The sequence below is a fragment of the Rhipicephalus sanguineus genome, chromosome 11, assembly GCF_013339695.2.
Source record: "Rhipicephalus sanguineus isolate Rsan-2018 chromosome 11, BIME_Rsan_1.4, whole genome shotgun sequence".
Taxonomy (NCBI): domain Eukaryota; kingdom Metazoa; phylum Arthropoda; class Arachnida; order Ixodida; family Ixodidae; genus Rhipicephalus; species Rhipicephalus sanguineus.
In genome coordinates, this window is record NC_051186.1 from 82,189,535 (window position 1) to 82,205,268 (window position 15,734).

The window sequence follows — 15,734 nt, forward strand, 5'->3', positions numbered from 1 at the left end:
AAAAGCCACGCTGCTTTAAGAACATCAACAATCTTCCCGTGGATTACCGTGCCAACCAAAAAGCGTGGATGACGGGCGAAACGTTTACACTGCAGACATCATGCGAGCTGCTGAGCACCTTGAAGGGCTCAGAAAAATTGTGTCCGCGCGAATATCTGCTCGAAAACAGACAAGCATCCGCGATTACTTTGTTAAGTAAAGGTATGTTGAAAAAACTCGTGCATTTATCGTGTTTATTTCGACCATTCGATAATTTGGACATTCGGTCAATTCGGACATTTTTTCCGGTCCCTAGAAATCCGAATTAACGAGCTTTTACTGTAATGCAGTGACTAGTATTGCTTATTAACAGTAACACTTAGTACCATTACTAATACAGTAACCAAATATATTAACATTTATACAACATCTAATTCCGAAGCAAGAAACATGTTCATTATTAAATGTTTAAATTCATGAATTGTTTTACAATTACTGGCTACTTCAACAACATTAAGATACATATTACATAAAGACATAGTTTCATACTCAATGGTTTGCGTACCATAGTTTGTCCTGGCCTTCTTCATTAGCAATGATGTATGGCGTAAACTGTATCCTGTGTCTCGACTGAGGTACTGGTTTGAAAATGTCTCAAAGTTGCTGGAAACTTCTTTAAACAGCCGAATGCAAACTTTCGCTCTGTAAGAGTTTCTAATGTGAAGGATATTGTAGCGCATCATTAATTTAGAAGACCCTATGTATTCGTTTCAAGAGTTGAGCAAACGAACAGCTCGACGAAGTTGCGAAGTCTTCTCAAAATACAGGCACTTTTCTCGTGTGTTCAACAAATGTATTGCCACGTAATTGTTCAAAAAGGCAAAAGCAAATGTGGCACTGCTGTAAAGTTAGGTATGTCAGCAGCAAAGTAGAACACGCTTGGTTGCCGTAATAAATAAATAGTTCTTGTGTTTGCCTGGTTGATCTTTGTTGTTCTGATAAATGGTGCAGCCAATCTGGCCACTCATATTTACATGTCGGCTAACCTTGTAATACGCAAGCACTGAAAAGATTGTGGGCAAACTAAAAGGTTTTTGTTTTGCAACCTCCACTGAATCCGACTGTGAATATGTTACATAGTTGGTGTTTTCGGTTCTCACTGTGACATTGTTTGGGTGCTATCTGGGGCAGTGCCAACCAGCAGAGGCTGTAAATTGGTGCTAGGAAAGTCAAATATGGAAGCAGAAAGAAGGCAGCAGTGCTTGTCAAAGATTAGCAGTATTGAAAAAAAAATATGCGATAATGACAGTAGTGATTTTAGTCTGGGCACGTGATTGTCAGAATCGTAATAGTACAGAAGCAACACAAAGGACAAGAAGGGACGCAGACAAGCGCTAACTTTCAACTAAACTTTATTGTGAAACGAAAGGTGTGTATATGCAGGCAGTGGGTGAAATGACAAATGGAAAGAGTAAAGGCAGTCATGTGTCAACCAAGCATCAACAGAATCATGCACTTTTGTATCACAATAAAGTTTAGTTGATAGTTAGTGCTTGTCTGCGTCCCTTCTTGCACTTTGTGTTGCTTCTGCGCTATTACGATTCTAATCGTGGAGCACCAGCTAGCCCGATCTGCCACCCTTCTATGTGATTGTTATTCAGCACGAAAACAGCGCTACGAAACGGGACACAATAATGTAAAAATACTGTAGAACCGTAGAAATTTGGGCGAGCTGGTATGATTTCATTTTGATCATTTGGTAGTGCAACACTAACAGACGAAGAACAACATCGTGGTCTCTGGTGGTCTTGCACTACCAAATCATCAAAATGGAATGTAGACATACACACATGGTGGGCTACTGAGGTTAGAATACCTCGGTGAAGCATGTGTTTTCTTTCGTTGTTCTGGTGTCCAGTTTTGCTGCACTTCTTACTGTTGCGCTTATTGTAAAGCAGCTAGCCTGATTTTCCGTTTCTACTCAAATTGCTGTTGTGGTGTTGTGAAGCAGAAATATTTTTGAGTCTGGAAGCTTGACCTAGTGAAACTTGCCCTGTATCAAGTCTTACTCAAGCCTTACCACCTGAAATATTTCTTAGTCGACTGTCGGAAATCTTTATAGGCTTTTTAACGGTGTTCTCACGAGTGTAGCCCGCATCAAACGTCTGGGAAGGGCTAGAAATGGAATGGTACGTGCAAACAGCTCACTTCTTGTTTGGAGGAGCGCGTCATGGCAATACGCTTAGTTCTGCCGTGAGGTGACGTAAAGCTAGTTTTTGTCACTGCGCCCTCCCATTTTTGCGTGAACCTTTTGCTCTTTCTGATGTTCTGTTGTAGCGAACTCGTAAAACATGCCTCCGACCCCTGCAGGTCAGTGTCAAGTGCGTCCGTGTCAGGCCTGACCTCAAGGCTCCGTCGGCCGAGGAGTGCCAAATAAGGGTGTCGGTGAAGCCTGTGAAGATCAATGCTGACCAGGTATTGACCCCTGGCTCTCTGTATAAATAAGTGCACGATAACTTTGCAGGTCACTGCACTGTAAACACATTTAACCCCTTGTGGTTATTTTACTTCGTCTATAACAAGCACCCATACGAAAAAAAAAACTAAAACACCACTTATACAGTCAATGTTTGGTTACTGTAACACCCTTTTTTTTTGTACAGTATAGACCGCTTATAACGTAAGTCGCCGGAGTCGCGAATATCCGCACTATAAGCGGTACCGCACTATAACCAAAACAACCTTCTCCAAAGGCTGCACTTGCGCAAAACGTGTTGAGCATGTAGCCTCGCGTGTCCGATAATCGACATATACGATTTGGGGCGCTTACAACCACTTAAATCTCCGAATGTTCAAAAATTAACCGCCAAAGACCCGCATTGCCAACGAAATGAACACGGGGGAAATAAGCAAACAAAACAAAGTGCCATCGCGGAAATTCGCCGACTACCTCGAGGTATGCGCATTACACAGAAACCATGTCGAATCGTGACCGAAATTTCACGTGCTGAGCGGTACCTATCATTCGATTTCACGGGCGCGCACGCGATGTCCAAGACATTGCAATCGAGTCCGGAACCACCATTCGAGAGTTGCATGTGCCAACCATGCCGTCGTTTTCATTAACGCTATGATTCCCTTCCCTTCAAGTGCAGCCATCGCAAAAAGTTTCGTTGATTCTGCACCAAACCGCAACTTTTATCGCCCGCGACCGCTACCGAAAAGCAACCAACGCTGATTAGGCCTAGCCTGCGGTTCAGCATGTTGTCGCGGGAAGTTTGTCCAAGACAACAAGAAGATCGGAGGTCGAAAAGATCACACTCAAGCACTAACCCAAGAACAGCGCGCGTGATACGAAGTTTGTGTTCGCGGCCGGGAGATCAACGGCGACAAAAGCCCGCCAAGCTCGTTTAAGTCCGCGCACTGGCAGAAAAGGCGAAAGCCCGCGTCATGAAGCCGCAAAACTTTTCAATTTGCGGACGAGGTAGCAAACGCGATATCTGTAGCAAGTGTGATAACGACGACGCTTTTCCCGACAGGAAACTTGCTTTAAAGCGCGCTTGATGAGGATGCGATCGTACGTTCCACGCGGAACGCACTGCCGGCAAGCGGCCGCGGAGCCTTGCCGCCGCCGGTGCAAAGGCTACTCCGTCGCCTAGGCAACCACCATCCTTCCCCACTCGGCGAGCCCGCACAGCGCTGCCGCGGTCTTTTTCCTCCCTCCGCCCCTCGTTCGTTCACTGTGCGTGCCCTCGCCCTTCGTAACAACCTCGTCGCTCCCTCACCAGCGGCGTACCTCCTTTGAGAACCGCACTCGCTACCGCGTTTGTCGGAAATATTTTCCCGCCACCGCATTATAAACGGTATTTCATCTTGGGGGACTGCACAATAAGCGGTATGCGTATACATGCGGTTCTATGGGAGGGTAAACGGGAGTCGAAAAAGACCGCATTATAACCGGTCCTGCACTATAGACCGTTTTCACGGAGAGGAGGAGCGTAGCCTCGAACCGGTGTATTTTCACCGCTTTCTCTCTCTCCACCTCGGCCGACCGCTGCCGCTGGTGTGTGCGGATTCTCGAGTTTTGCACTGGGTGGTGCGTGAGAGGTCAGCGTGTTTCCATTTTTCGACGCGCTGAAGCAATTGTGCTGCCGCAAATCGAAATGTCGGACGAGAACAAGTCGACAAGCTACCACTGCGCTGTGTTTGGCTGCGGGAATAGCTACGGAAGCCTGAAAAACTGGCAGCCAAGGCATGCGAAGTGCACAATGCTTCTAAATGACTTCGCTTTTCTCAGGTCGCACGCCTTCTTCTCCCGCAAATAGTATATTATATGTGGTGTCTTCACTTATGACCACATTTTCAAGTCATCACACCAGCTTGTGATTGTGCTTGGGTGCTGGTACACTTTATGATCTGCACCAAAGAGAACCAATGTCAAGGCTGACGATTAATACACAAAATGTTTGGCCAAGAGTTGTTCTCTTTGTGCGTGCAATTTCGAGGTTATCGAATTAGCACTTTCCAATCTACATGACAGAAAGGCCTGCATGACATGTGTTATGGCACAGGTACGCGTCTCTAACGTTTCGTCGAGAGCACGTTCTTTCTCGACTTGAAAATTTTGTGACGATAACTAAGGCAGCGTTATGACAACCGCACCTTTTGTTTTGTCTTTTTTTTTTCGCGCGGCAACCTGGGTGTCGTGAATAATCGGCCCACGTTCGTTCAAGCCAGGTCGTTACTTGGACACGTGCGCTCGTCGTAATGCTTCTCAAATACTTGCCAGAAAACAAACTGACAATAATGTAACCAAAAGCGGACGCCCTTTTGGCGTATCGCTAGTGGCGGCGGCTCGCGCCGAAGTGAAATTACGCTATGTCATGCTTCCAGACGTGCAACAGGTTTATTTTCATTTTATCATCGTGTTCTTTCTACACCGAATTTTGAGCTTACCAGTCGTACATCTGTTTCTTATCCTGTGCAACTATCAGAGGCCACAAGCTTTTAACTACGACGGCGACACAAATGAACACAGGCATCAGTGTTTGTGCTCCAGTCGTTCCATGAACATTGTATTGCGACGTGCTAAGCGGAACCAAATGGTCTGTTAGGGATTAGAGTTACGTTTAACATGCATAATCACGGCACGGAAACCCGAGAGTCATCTTAAACTCTAGTGCGCGCACCTAGCGCGCAGCCGGACAATGGCCTACGTGTTCACTCGTCTCCATTTACGTTTCTCCGATTACTTCGAGTTGTCCTAAATATTAACGCTCTCTCATAGCGCATATTCCAAGAACCACACCGAGGTCAGCTACAGTAGAACCCCGCTGATACGTTTTGAAGGGACCGAATAACGTAAGAGACGGGAAACGTAAGAGCCGAAAAACAGGAAAAACAGCAAAATATTTAGTGGTACAGAATTTTATTTCAATTCTTACGAGCAGCACGAAAATTGGCGCGCTCAGCCGCGATCTAGTCGATGGATAGAAATGCGGAGCTTAGGACGGCCTCATCCACATAAATGTAATCAACGTATGTGATTTTTTTAACACCAACAGCTGTAGGCATGAAAGAACTAAGCACACGCAATCACGACCGCGCGGCGAGTCCGCCCGCGAACCGCACGCACGACCGTGCGAGCTCCAACCAGCTCGAACTCCTCCCGCTCTCCGACAAATAACGATGATGATGAGTCTACGCCAACGCGATGAGAAGTGAATGCCAATCTCGAAGGCCTTGCTTTCGCATGCAATTACGTCATACACGCCATGTTTGTGCAATACAAATCTCAAAGGCTATGCTTTTGTCAATAGTAAATGCCAATCTCGAAGGCCTTGCTTTCGCGAGCAGTTACGTCATAGACGCCATCTTTGCAATTTGAATCTCGGAGGCCATGCTTTTGTTTGCATCAATTGAAAGATTCTGTTGCTTGCGCCTCTCGTGCGGCTAATATTACGATCAAACGAGGCCAAGCTGCGTGAAAATGCACCATGGCGGCTCTCTTTGGTAGTCACTCGGTCGGCTCCGCGCGCACTTCGCGACGTATCATACGGGAACGGTCCGACAGTTACGACGTAACAGCGGGGTTCCCAATACGTTGTATCCTATGGGAGCTATGCCGGGACCGGCGGAAAACGACGTAACAGCCGGGAAAACGCAGCAGTGAGGAACGTAACAGCGGGGTTCTACTGTATAACAAAGCATACAAAGCAATTGCCAATTTACAGATGCTGCTTAAAAACTGCATTGGCATTCTACTCATCGTCGACGCTGCTGCGGAAACGTCTCGTGGGCCGCCGCTGCTTGCTGTTTCAGCCATTTTTGAAGCTGACAGCTAAGCGATTATTTACCAGCGCCTTTAAACTCGCGAAGCGTTGCTCTGTTTTGCCCGTGTACCGCGAAGAACAGCAATACCTTGTGAACTGAGCGTATACGCTGCATACACCGACGTGGAACTCCACACACCGGAAGGGCGGCGAAACATCGCAGACGCTAGACGGCGCTGCGGCAGTGGCGAGCTTTAAAAATGGCAGCCTCCTTGTGAAATTGGTGTATATGCGGTTACGTTATAAGTGGTCTGCACTGTAATCCAAAAATGGTGTGCCATTACACCCACTGCTTAGAAGCCACATATGCTTGTGTTGTGCATTGCTGCATCTTGTTTATGCAAAACACATCCTGTACACAGAACAGGGAAACCCTAATATGCACAGCACATTTGCATACATGTGCTGCTTCATTGCTTTCAGCCATAAGCCTATAAATCTGCTTACATTGAGGTCGCATGTGTCCTCTACATAATTAAACAGTAAATCCGGAAATATAGTTAGTTTGAATATGTTGGATAACAGGCTCCTCAAAACTAAAACTAAAAACAATGCAAACCTGTTAATACAAAGATATCTACTTGAGCATGTTGGTAAGTCTTCATATTAAGAAATGAAGCCAAGTCCAGCCTGTCTTTCTTGTCTTGTGTGTTTGTGCTATTTCTTGAGATGATGCTGTTAACATAAATCTGCACTACGTTGAATGCCTTCAACTAGCGACTTTCATTTAAGAATATGGTGGCAGCGACATGTTCAAAGAACAGTTGCTTTGACGGACCATAACCTATTTAACACCAAAAGGGGGCTTTGGAGGAAGCAATACATCCTGACGAAAATGAAATGGTTGCTTTGGTAAATGAAATGCCTTTGCACATACAAGTTCACACCTGTCAAAAGGGTGCTTTGAATGTCAATCACTCTGAACCCTTAATGGTAGTTGCAAGCAGTGTAGTGAATGACAGTTACGCAATTTAGATGCAAGTGTTTCTTTTTTCCTCATGCAGGACGCTGTGCTGTTCCTGGTACAGTTCTTCACAGGCCTGTGCTCGGAGCCACCGACTTCTCCATCCTCACCGCGACCAGATTCTCCTGAGTTTGCAACATTGAAAGGTTAGATGGGTTGAAATAACTCTTTCTTTGGGCTAATTGGTTAATACATGAAGAAGTCATCGTAGCGCAAATTTAAACAGTGCATTAGCGATACTTCTATCTGTCTTTGTGGAAATGAGATTGTCTTAAATAATGTTCAGGCCCTTGGCTACGGGCCTGAAGTGATCTTTGTTTTGCAATTAACTGTAGTGCACGCCTGTTATATATGACAGCCGTTTTAGGTACCACAAGACATGAGTAGTATGCACGAAAGTTTATTTTAGCTTTCACAATGTCGATTGTGCTGCGAAATGATTTAAAGAAAAAAATCAAGTTTGCTGCAGTACTACAGGACACTGGTGATGGCGAAAAAAGCAGCGATTATTCACCGGGTGGAGGGCAGCTCACCTGCGGGGAAAAGTACCAAGAGTAGGGAGGAGTCGCTAGTTGTCGCTAGACACAGTCCACTTTGTCCCTTAGTTACATGTGCATGCACACATAATCCAATTATGAATACCATTATGATTGCTAATGTCTAAAGACTTTACTGGCAATCATTCCGAGCTGATGATGTTGCTGTGCCCTAAAAAGAATACAGTCGCCGACCGTTTATTCGGACTTGGCGGGAACTGCCGAAAAGTCCGAATAATCGAGAGTCCGAAAAAAAGGATTCACCAGAAAATAAGCACCTTCATTGGCCCAGTGGCCGGAAAAACTTTCAATACACGCTCATGCACAACCAAGTCGGCCTGTATTTCAGCCACTGTTTGGCCATCACTTTTGGTTGTCAATAGCACTGTTACGGCCTGCACTAAATCAGCATTTGATAACTGCATTGCGGGTGGCCCGTCATTGGAGTCACTGTCCACCTGCACTAGTTCGAGATGATCTCATTGTCGTCTAACTCGGCGAAAACGTCCGAGCAGCATTGGATTGAGGTGAGCCGCTCTCCACCCGGCGAATAATCGCTGCTTTCTTCGCCATCATCAGTGTCCTGTAGTTGCTGTGTTTCTTCATTAATACCGACGGCGCAGATGGAATGGGTGGCATCGGAGCCATTTCGTCGGATCAAGCCTCGCAAGCCAAGCAACAAACAAGAGAGCGAGACGCAGATCACGCCTAGCCGCAGAAACAACTGACAACACATGCCCTCAAACGCCAAAAGGGAACGATGTTGGGCTCTCTTTGTCCGTGTCCATGTCCGCGTCGTACGCGCAGTCATTCTCAAATGCCACACCGAGCTGACTCCGAGCGTGGCTTGGCTTGGCCTGCGGTGTGGCTGTGGTAGCCATTCAATGGATACTCGACTGGCTAAAGCCGAAAGGCGACCATTACGTGTAGCCGACAAACATAGCCTTCGAGATCGGCAACTGTAATTTCGGCGTGGATTTTTACACTGGCACAACCTTTTCAGTGCTGGCAACCTATCAAAAATACAGTGCAACGTCGGTGATACGATCACAGCTCATACGAATTTCGGGGTGATACGAATTTTTCGTCAGTCCCGGCCAAGGCCCATTGGCCTGCAGTGTAATGGAGTACGGTTGTTACGAACCGATTTTCACCCAGCGACGTTTGATACGAACGTACGCTACCGCCCAGGTACGAAGAGGTGCTGTCCGCGCTGTCGCGGAAGACGCGCCAAGCACGTGCGAGCGTGGGAACGAAAGCGTGGGCATGCGCGCCGCACCTCCAAATCGTCAGAATCAGGGTGTAAGAAAAACACTTTTCCTACGGTCAGAATAAACCTTCAGAGACGCGTCGCGGCCTCCGAGATTGCGTGCGCGAATCTTTGAGGCTCTTATGTGCCTCCGTGTGCCTTCGCGTTTAGATTACAGAGGACATTAGCACCATGCTTGTTTTTTTCTAACGCGTCGACGCGGGCGGCTGTCGTACTGTGTTTACACGTGCCTGCCTCGTGCATCATACATCCTATGGAAGGTGGACGAGGACCGAAAGAACGCGAGGACGGTCATGGCGAAGTAGTCAGGCCCCACAACGTCAACATGCGCAACCGCTGAGGTCGCACTTGTGCGGGCACAGCCGTAAATCTCCCAAAAAACATTACCAATCCCCTCCGCGATAATAAAATCAAAACACAGGACCGTGGTTCTGTAATTTTGTGGCCTTGATCCATCGCGTCAAAGTGCTGCTTTTGTTACTTTCGCTGCTAGTACTCTGGTATCAAGCAAAAAAGCATACTAAAGTTTGGAAGGGGCTACTGCTGTCGCGGGTCACAACGCACCTGGTTCATTAATTAAATACGCGCGTACGGGCAGTATATTTACGAGTGCTGGTATGATTGCCGACACCTGAAAACTTAACTGACAATCATTCAGTGTTCTTCCTGACGTTGCTGCGGCCCTGAAAAACAATAAATGAAAATGTACGCCAGCTTTCTTTTGTCGCATGCTGATTTTTCATGCTTTCTGGTGATACGAATTTCGGATGATACGAATATTTTTGGTGGTCCCGTGAGATTCGTATCACCGAGGTTTCACTGTATTCTAAACATCGCTGACAGCTTGTCATGGAATTCGACATCACAATAGATCATTCAGCCGGAGTCTGAAAAATCTAATGGCGTACTGTGGGGTGTCCGAATTTCCAGTCATGAGCTTACATTACTTCAATGGGACAAGTGGTGGTGCCACGAAGGTGTCTGAATAAACGAGCATGTACGAATTTCAGTGTACGAATGAACGGTCGGCGACTGTAAACAAAACCACATGTATGCTTTCTTCTGTTGTGTTATTCTTGGCTGCAGTGGTGGCTGCATTTTGATGGGGGGCAAAATAGAAGAACTCTTTACTTAGATTACTTAGATTTAGGTGCACATCAAAATTAATCCAAAGCATCCCACTACAGTATGCGCCTCACTATCATATTGGAGTTCTGGCACGTAAAACCCCCGCAGGTTGAAATTCAGTTGTGGTGTTGCAGTTGTGCATGAGTTGTGCATGAGAACACGTAGCTGTGAGGATTTTTCAAAACTGTGCCGTAATAGGGAAGTTACACGTATTTGATGATATGAAAGACGCCCTTGCTCGTTTCACTCTTTCCTTCAATGTGCTCCTTCTCACCGTGCAAGGAGGAAGAGCGGCGAGCACAGGTACTTGCAAGCAGACGAATAGGTTCTTTTTGTGGATGACATGACATGATGCTAATGTGGACGTCACAGCCAAGGCTGAGGATTACGGAGAGGCCCGGATAGGAGAAGAGATTGTTTTGTGGAATGTGGTGTGGGGTCCATGGCTCGAATCGCTGCCGCGTTTGGCATTGTTCATCATGACGGTATTCTGCACTCATTGCACACGTTCACTTGAAATGTTAACATTTATCGGAGGTGGTTTAGGGGCCCTTAACTCACCTTATTTTGCGATTGTCCGTTTGTGAAAAGTTGCTTTTCGCTGTGTTCTTGGTGTTCCCCCCTAGCTGGACCTGCCGGTGCGGCCAGCATCCCTCCATCTGCCGACACTGGCCGACACGTGGCCTTTGCAACTGACGACCCCTGCCCACCCGAGCGCATCTCGCCAGCAAGCTCAACTTCCAACTCAACCCCGATGCCACTGTACATAAGGCAAGAAATGATCCATCGTAAATCTTTTCAGGAAATGGCCAAAGTGTAGTAGACTCGTCAGTAAACGGAAATCTCATAATTAAGGACACACAAATAGTAAGTTATAGGTTCGAAACGAATAGTGATTTGGTTGAACTATTCCGAATCGAATAGTTCGAATAGTATATATCACATATTATAAATAAAAATGAGCATATTTGTCATAACCCAACTAACCTGCACAATATTTTTAAAGATTGGAACAAGGCATGTTGGAATGTCACTTCTTTGGTTTGCAGTAAAGTGGAAGCACCTTGGATAGTAGCAGGATCTGAATTTCAGTAAGATGCTAGTGATAACCGGTAAAATATGTAATAAGCCTTTAAACTTAAGAAATAATTAATCGATATGGGGGCAATACACTCAAACTTCGTTATAACAAAGTCTCATCTGACATGAAAATAAGTTCGTTATATCCAAAAATTCGTTATAAATATATATTTGTAACACTGTATCAATGACAAGACCATTCTTCATTTACTTCGTTATAACTGATAATAGACTTTTTTCAAGGACACGAGCGCGACCAACAGGCGCGCAAGCGCTCCTGGGAAATGTGTGTACACCGCAGCAGCCGCCGCGACGAGCGCACGGGCCTTGCGCTGTAGCTGTCCGCTTGCGCCGTGCCAGGACTTAGTGAATTTGGCAAGGTGCAGCATGATACTGCGCAATTCAATCATGAACTTCGGTGTTTAGCTGCTACGGCCTCTCGACAATTTCCATCTGTCCCTCTGTTGGACCAGTTGAGCGGCTCAGAAGTGTCACCTTTTATTTTTTTATTTTGGCGCCAGTACGGCATAAATGAAAAAAAAATACAACTCGGTTGCCTATGAAGTGCAGGAGCAGTCTATGATTGGCGGATGCATTTGGAATCAACGTCCATCGACACTGTCGACGAGTACAGTGTGAGATTCTGATATTTAAAGAGTCGGCATTTGGGGAAATGAGATACATTCATTGCGTCGCTCGCACCATATATGTAACGAACGATAGGTGCCTACTAACCTTAGTTGGTGCTATAACTACAGGTTGGAATAATACTTAGAGCGAAAAAAGAAAGGAGCAGTACAAGGAAGGAAATACACAAACCAGCGCTCACACACAACTGAAAGTTTATAGCACGCATTAAAGAAAGCATATATACAAAAATGGGAGTGCGTCGCGCGTCATGAAGAGGCACAAAAAGTCGATTAATAAAGTTGAATTCCTTGTCTTGTAACGACTGAGAAGGTTGACTGACACAAAGTGTGGCGTTATTTGTGACATGACATGCCCCCGAAATTTCTCCCATTGTCTGATTAGGTTGATGGTACAAAATTACTGTGCTTTCGAAGATGGGATTACTTTTTCATGACTGACGTAGCGATGCGAGAGGAGCGGCTCCATTCAATGAATTTCGATGCTCGCTGAGGCGCGTATTAATACATCGACCAATCTGGCCGATGTACATGTGAACACATGAAAGAGAAATTTGCGGTTAACTCCTACACAATTTACAAAACAATTGGCATGCCTCTGACCGCATTTTTTTTTTCTTTGCCCACCGCAGACCCCTGCAACCTTAATGCGACTACAGTAAAAGCTCGTTAATTCGGATTTCTAGGGACCGGAAAAAATGTTCGAATTAACCGAATGTCCAAATTATGGAATGATCGAAATAAACACAATAAATGCAAGCTTTTTCAACATACCTTTACTTTACAAAGTAATCGCGGATGCGTGTCTGTTTTCAAGCAAAAATTCGCGCGGACACAATTTTTCTGAGCCCTTCTAGGTGCTCAGCAGCTCGCATGCTGTCTAGAGTGCCAAAACAAAATTCTTCAAGGACGACAAGGGCCTCCGCGACTTCCTTCACAGTGCGAGGGGGCCCATGTGGCTCATGGTGTGGCTGCTCCTCTTCAGGCTCTTCGTTCTCGGATTCGTTGCCATGCATCACTTCCTAGACTATTTGCTCATCAGTCAAACAGCCGGCAGTGGCAACGCCATCATCAATGCCGATATAATCCTCTAGTGTCACTGCATCAGGCATAACACTTACGAAATCCTGCCCATCGTCGGCACCGTCGTCCGGCGACACTTCGGCATCGCTGGAGTTGGGTACAACAAAGCTACCGTGCCTGAAACAGTTGGCAATGGCGTGCGCAGGCGTGTTCTGCCACACATACACAAGAATGCTAACTGCGCTCAGGAGACTCGCGTCGTATTGTTTGCCGACGTCATGGCACAGGAGCAACTTCTTGTCGGCAGAGCCCATTTTTCAGGGCACGCAAAATTTCTACTTTGGTGGTGAAGTCCTTCGCCTCGTACTTGGGCCGCTTTGCCGGCGTTGCCATCGGCGGAGAGTGCGTTCACACGAGAAGTCAGCACAAGAGCACCAGCAACGATTAAGCTAAAGGTACCGTACTGAATCGTTCCTCGATAAAACGACGTTCAACGATGCAGCACACCAACGGGAACAAAGCAATAAAATGGCACCGCCAACAACACACGCGAAGAAAAGGCGTTCAACCAGCCTCAAGTCAAGCCAAGTCGACAATTGATGTCCATGGCGATGCTGCGTTCGAGCTCCACTTCTGTTCGGAATTGTTCTTTTTTCATTTTCGAGCCTCGCCAGCGGGCCAAAAGTCGCCGAATTATCAGATTTGCGGTCAAATCTGTCCGAAATAACGAGCGCCCAGTCTCACAGAGTGATACGTATATTTACAGGGACCAGATGACGTGTCCGAATTGACCGATTTTCCAAATTAACGAGAGTCGAATTAACAAGCTTTTACTGTATAAGCTTATTTGGGGCGGCACACACAACCTTCACCCCCACATCGCTTCCCTATATTCTTCAGGCCATGCGACTTCTTGTACATAGGTGGAATAACTGCAATATTTCCAGTTCCTTCAATATTTACGGATGGATGGCGTCTGTGTTAATCTTTCTTTGCCATGTGAACAGATTTTCGCAAACCAATACAACGATACGCAGGATATCCAGCCTCTTTCCAGCTGGAAACTACTGCTCGTCTTATGTGCGCAAGTTTTTTTTCCAATGCTGCGCGTAATCACGACATCACAATTCCTCGTTTAACAATATTCGAATACGCCGACACAAAATTAAACATCTATTTCGCTGAACGCGGGATATATACTGCCCGCAAACATGCTTCGCAGTGAAACTTAAAAGCATGTATGAAGAAACTGCAAATTATCAGAGCAAGGCATCTCGCAAGTGAATTCTAGACCCATCCCTTTTTTCTTAGGCACGTTTAGAATGCGCTCACTTCTTTGTACAGTGCATGACTTGTCAATTAAAAGCAAATCAGCTGTATGCCTGAACACTGTAACACCTCTCTACAGTTTGGTTAAAGGAGCACTGACACAAAATTTCGAAGGCGAAATAATGAGTGAAATAGATTTATGTGGAGCCATACACAACGTCTACGAAATATCAAGGGCCAATATAGCCTAGAACATATTTAAAATCAATTTTAAAGTGCATGCCGCGCGACTGAGCGAGATGCGAGCACCTCGCGATGCCGACATCAACGCGGCGGATATGTAAACAAACCTACGTCACGAGTTTGTGTTGGCTGGTTGCTGGTTGTGCCCTTGAGCTTGTGCGCTTGTGCTACCTGCCATTTCTTCCTCCGTGCCTGCGGCTTTGCGTGTGCTGGTTTTGCTCCCTTCCGCTGTTCGCTCGTTGTGCCATTTGGCAGATGTTATGGCCCGCTCACGTAAGCGGCAAGCCTGCCGCAACGGCGTGGTGTTGCAGAACATCGGCCGTCGCCGCACGTGCGAGAGCTGTCCAACATGCACGGCAAGCTTCTCTGGCGAGGCATTCGCGCCTCCGAAAAACATGGCCGCACTGCCAAAAGCGGTTGTCGTCCACTTCGAATCTATCAAGTGGCCGCCGTGCACTCTGTAGCTTGTAAGCTCCGAACTGATGCTTCCATTTGCTTTAGATTCATGTCCTTAAGCTTCGACAGCAATGTATTCGTCCCAATTCTGTGCCGTTTTTGAGAGCCATAGTCAAATAATCGATGCTGAAGGGTTAACGAGTCGAAATGGGCGCTTACGAATGCTCGGAGGACATAGATTACGCGTTTGTTAGTTGTTTCTAATCCTCCATAGCTGGCGCCACTTGACCTAGTGCCACCTTGGGGACACTTTATTTGGTTTTACGCGATGCCTTTTTAATGCCGGACAGACTAATACCCGGTCACACGGGCGTTTACGAAGGCAAGTGACCGATGGTCAACTGACTTCAACGGGGGAATGCTACGCGCTGCCACACGGGCAGTTTTCGAAGGCCATTGAGTCAGTGGCCCATCGAGTCGACGGAGCACTCCACAACTCCATTGAAACTTCGTACGGCCATCGAGCGGCGGAAGCGGAAACAGCGTCACCGCGCGCCAGTGTGCTCGTAATCATGATTAGAAAGGAAAAATTTAACGAGTAGGCATTAACAGTAGTGTGCATGGGCGTTGTAACTTATTTACTAAGTATTTGAGTGATTTCACGCTTCGTTTGTCACCGCATACCATAGTCGTCAGCAAATTGTTCACCGAGCAACAGCTCATTCTCGATGGCGTCGGCTTCCTCTTTTGCCGCTTCGATCCCGCAGCCGCGTAGACACCATAGCGGCCTTGTCATCTGTTTCACGGTCACTCATGATGGCGGAACAGGCACGTAATGAAACCAATGAAACGAAATAAATACACGCA

At 46.5% G+C, this 15,734-nt stretch overlaps 1 protein-coding gene across 1 annotated transcript in view; it reads left to right on the top strand.

Annotated features, from left to right (window-relative positions):
* LOC119375202 (autophagy-related protein 2 homolog A-like) overlaps positions 1–15,734 on the top strand; it is a gene marked incomplete in the record, with an annotated part of 106,976 nt that overhangs the window by 69,521 nt on the left and 21,721 nt on the right. The window contains 3 exon segments of the mRNA XM_049411193.1: positions 2,350–2,454; positions 7,316–7,421; positions 10,836–10,980. Of these exon segments, the coding sequence (XP_049267150.1) occupies positions 2,350–2,454; positions 7,316–7,421; positions 10,836–10,980 (356 nt within the window).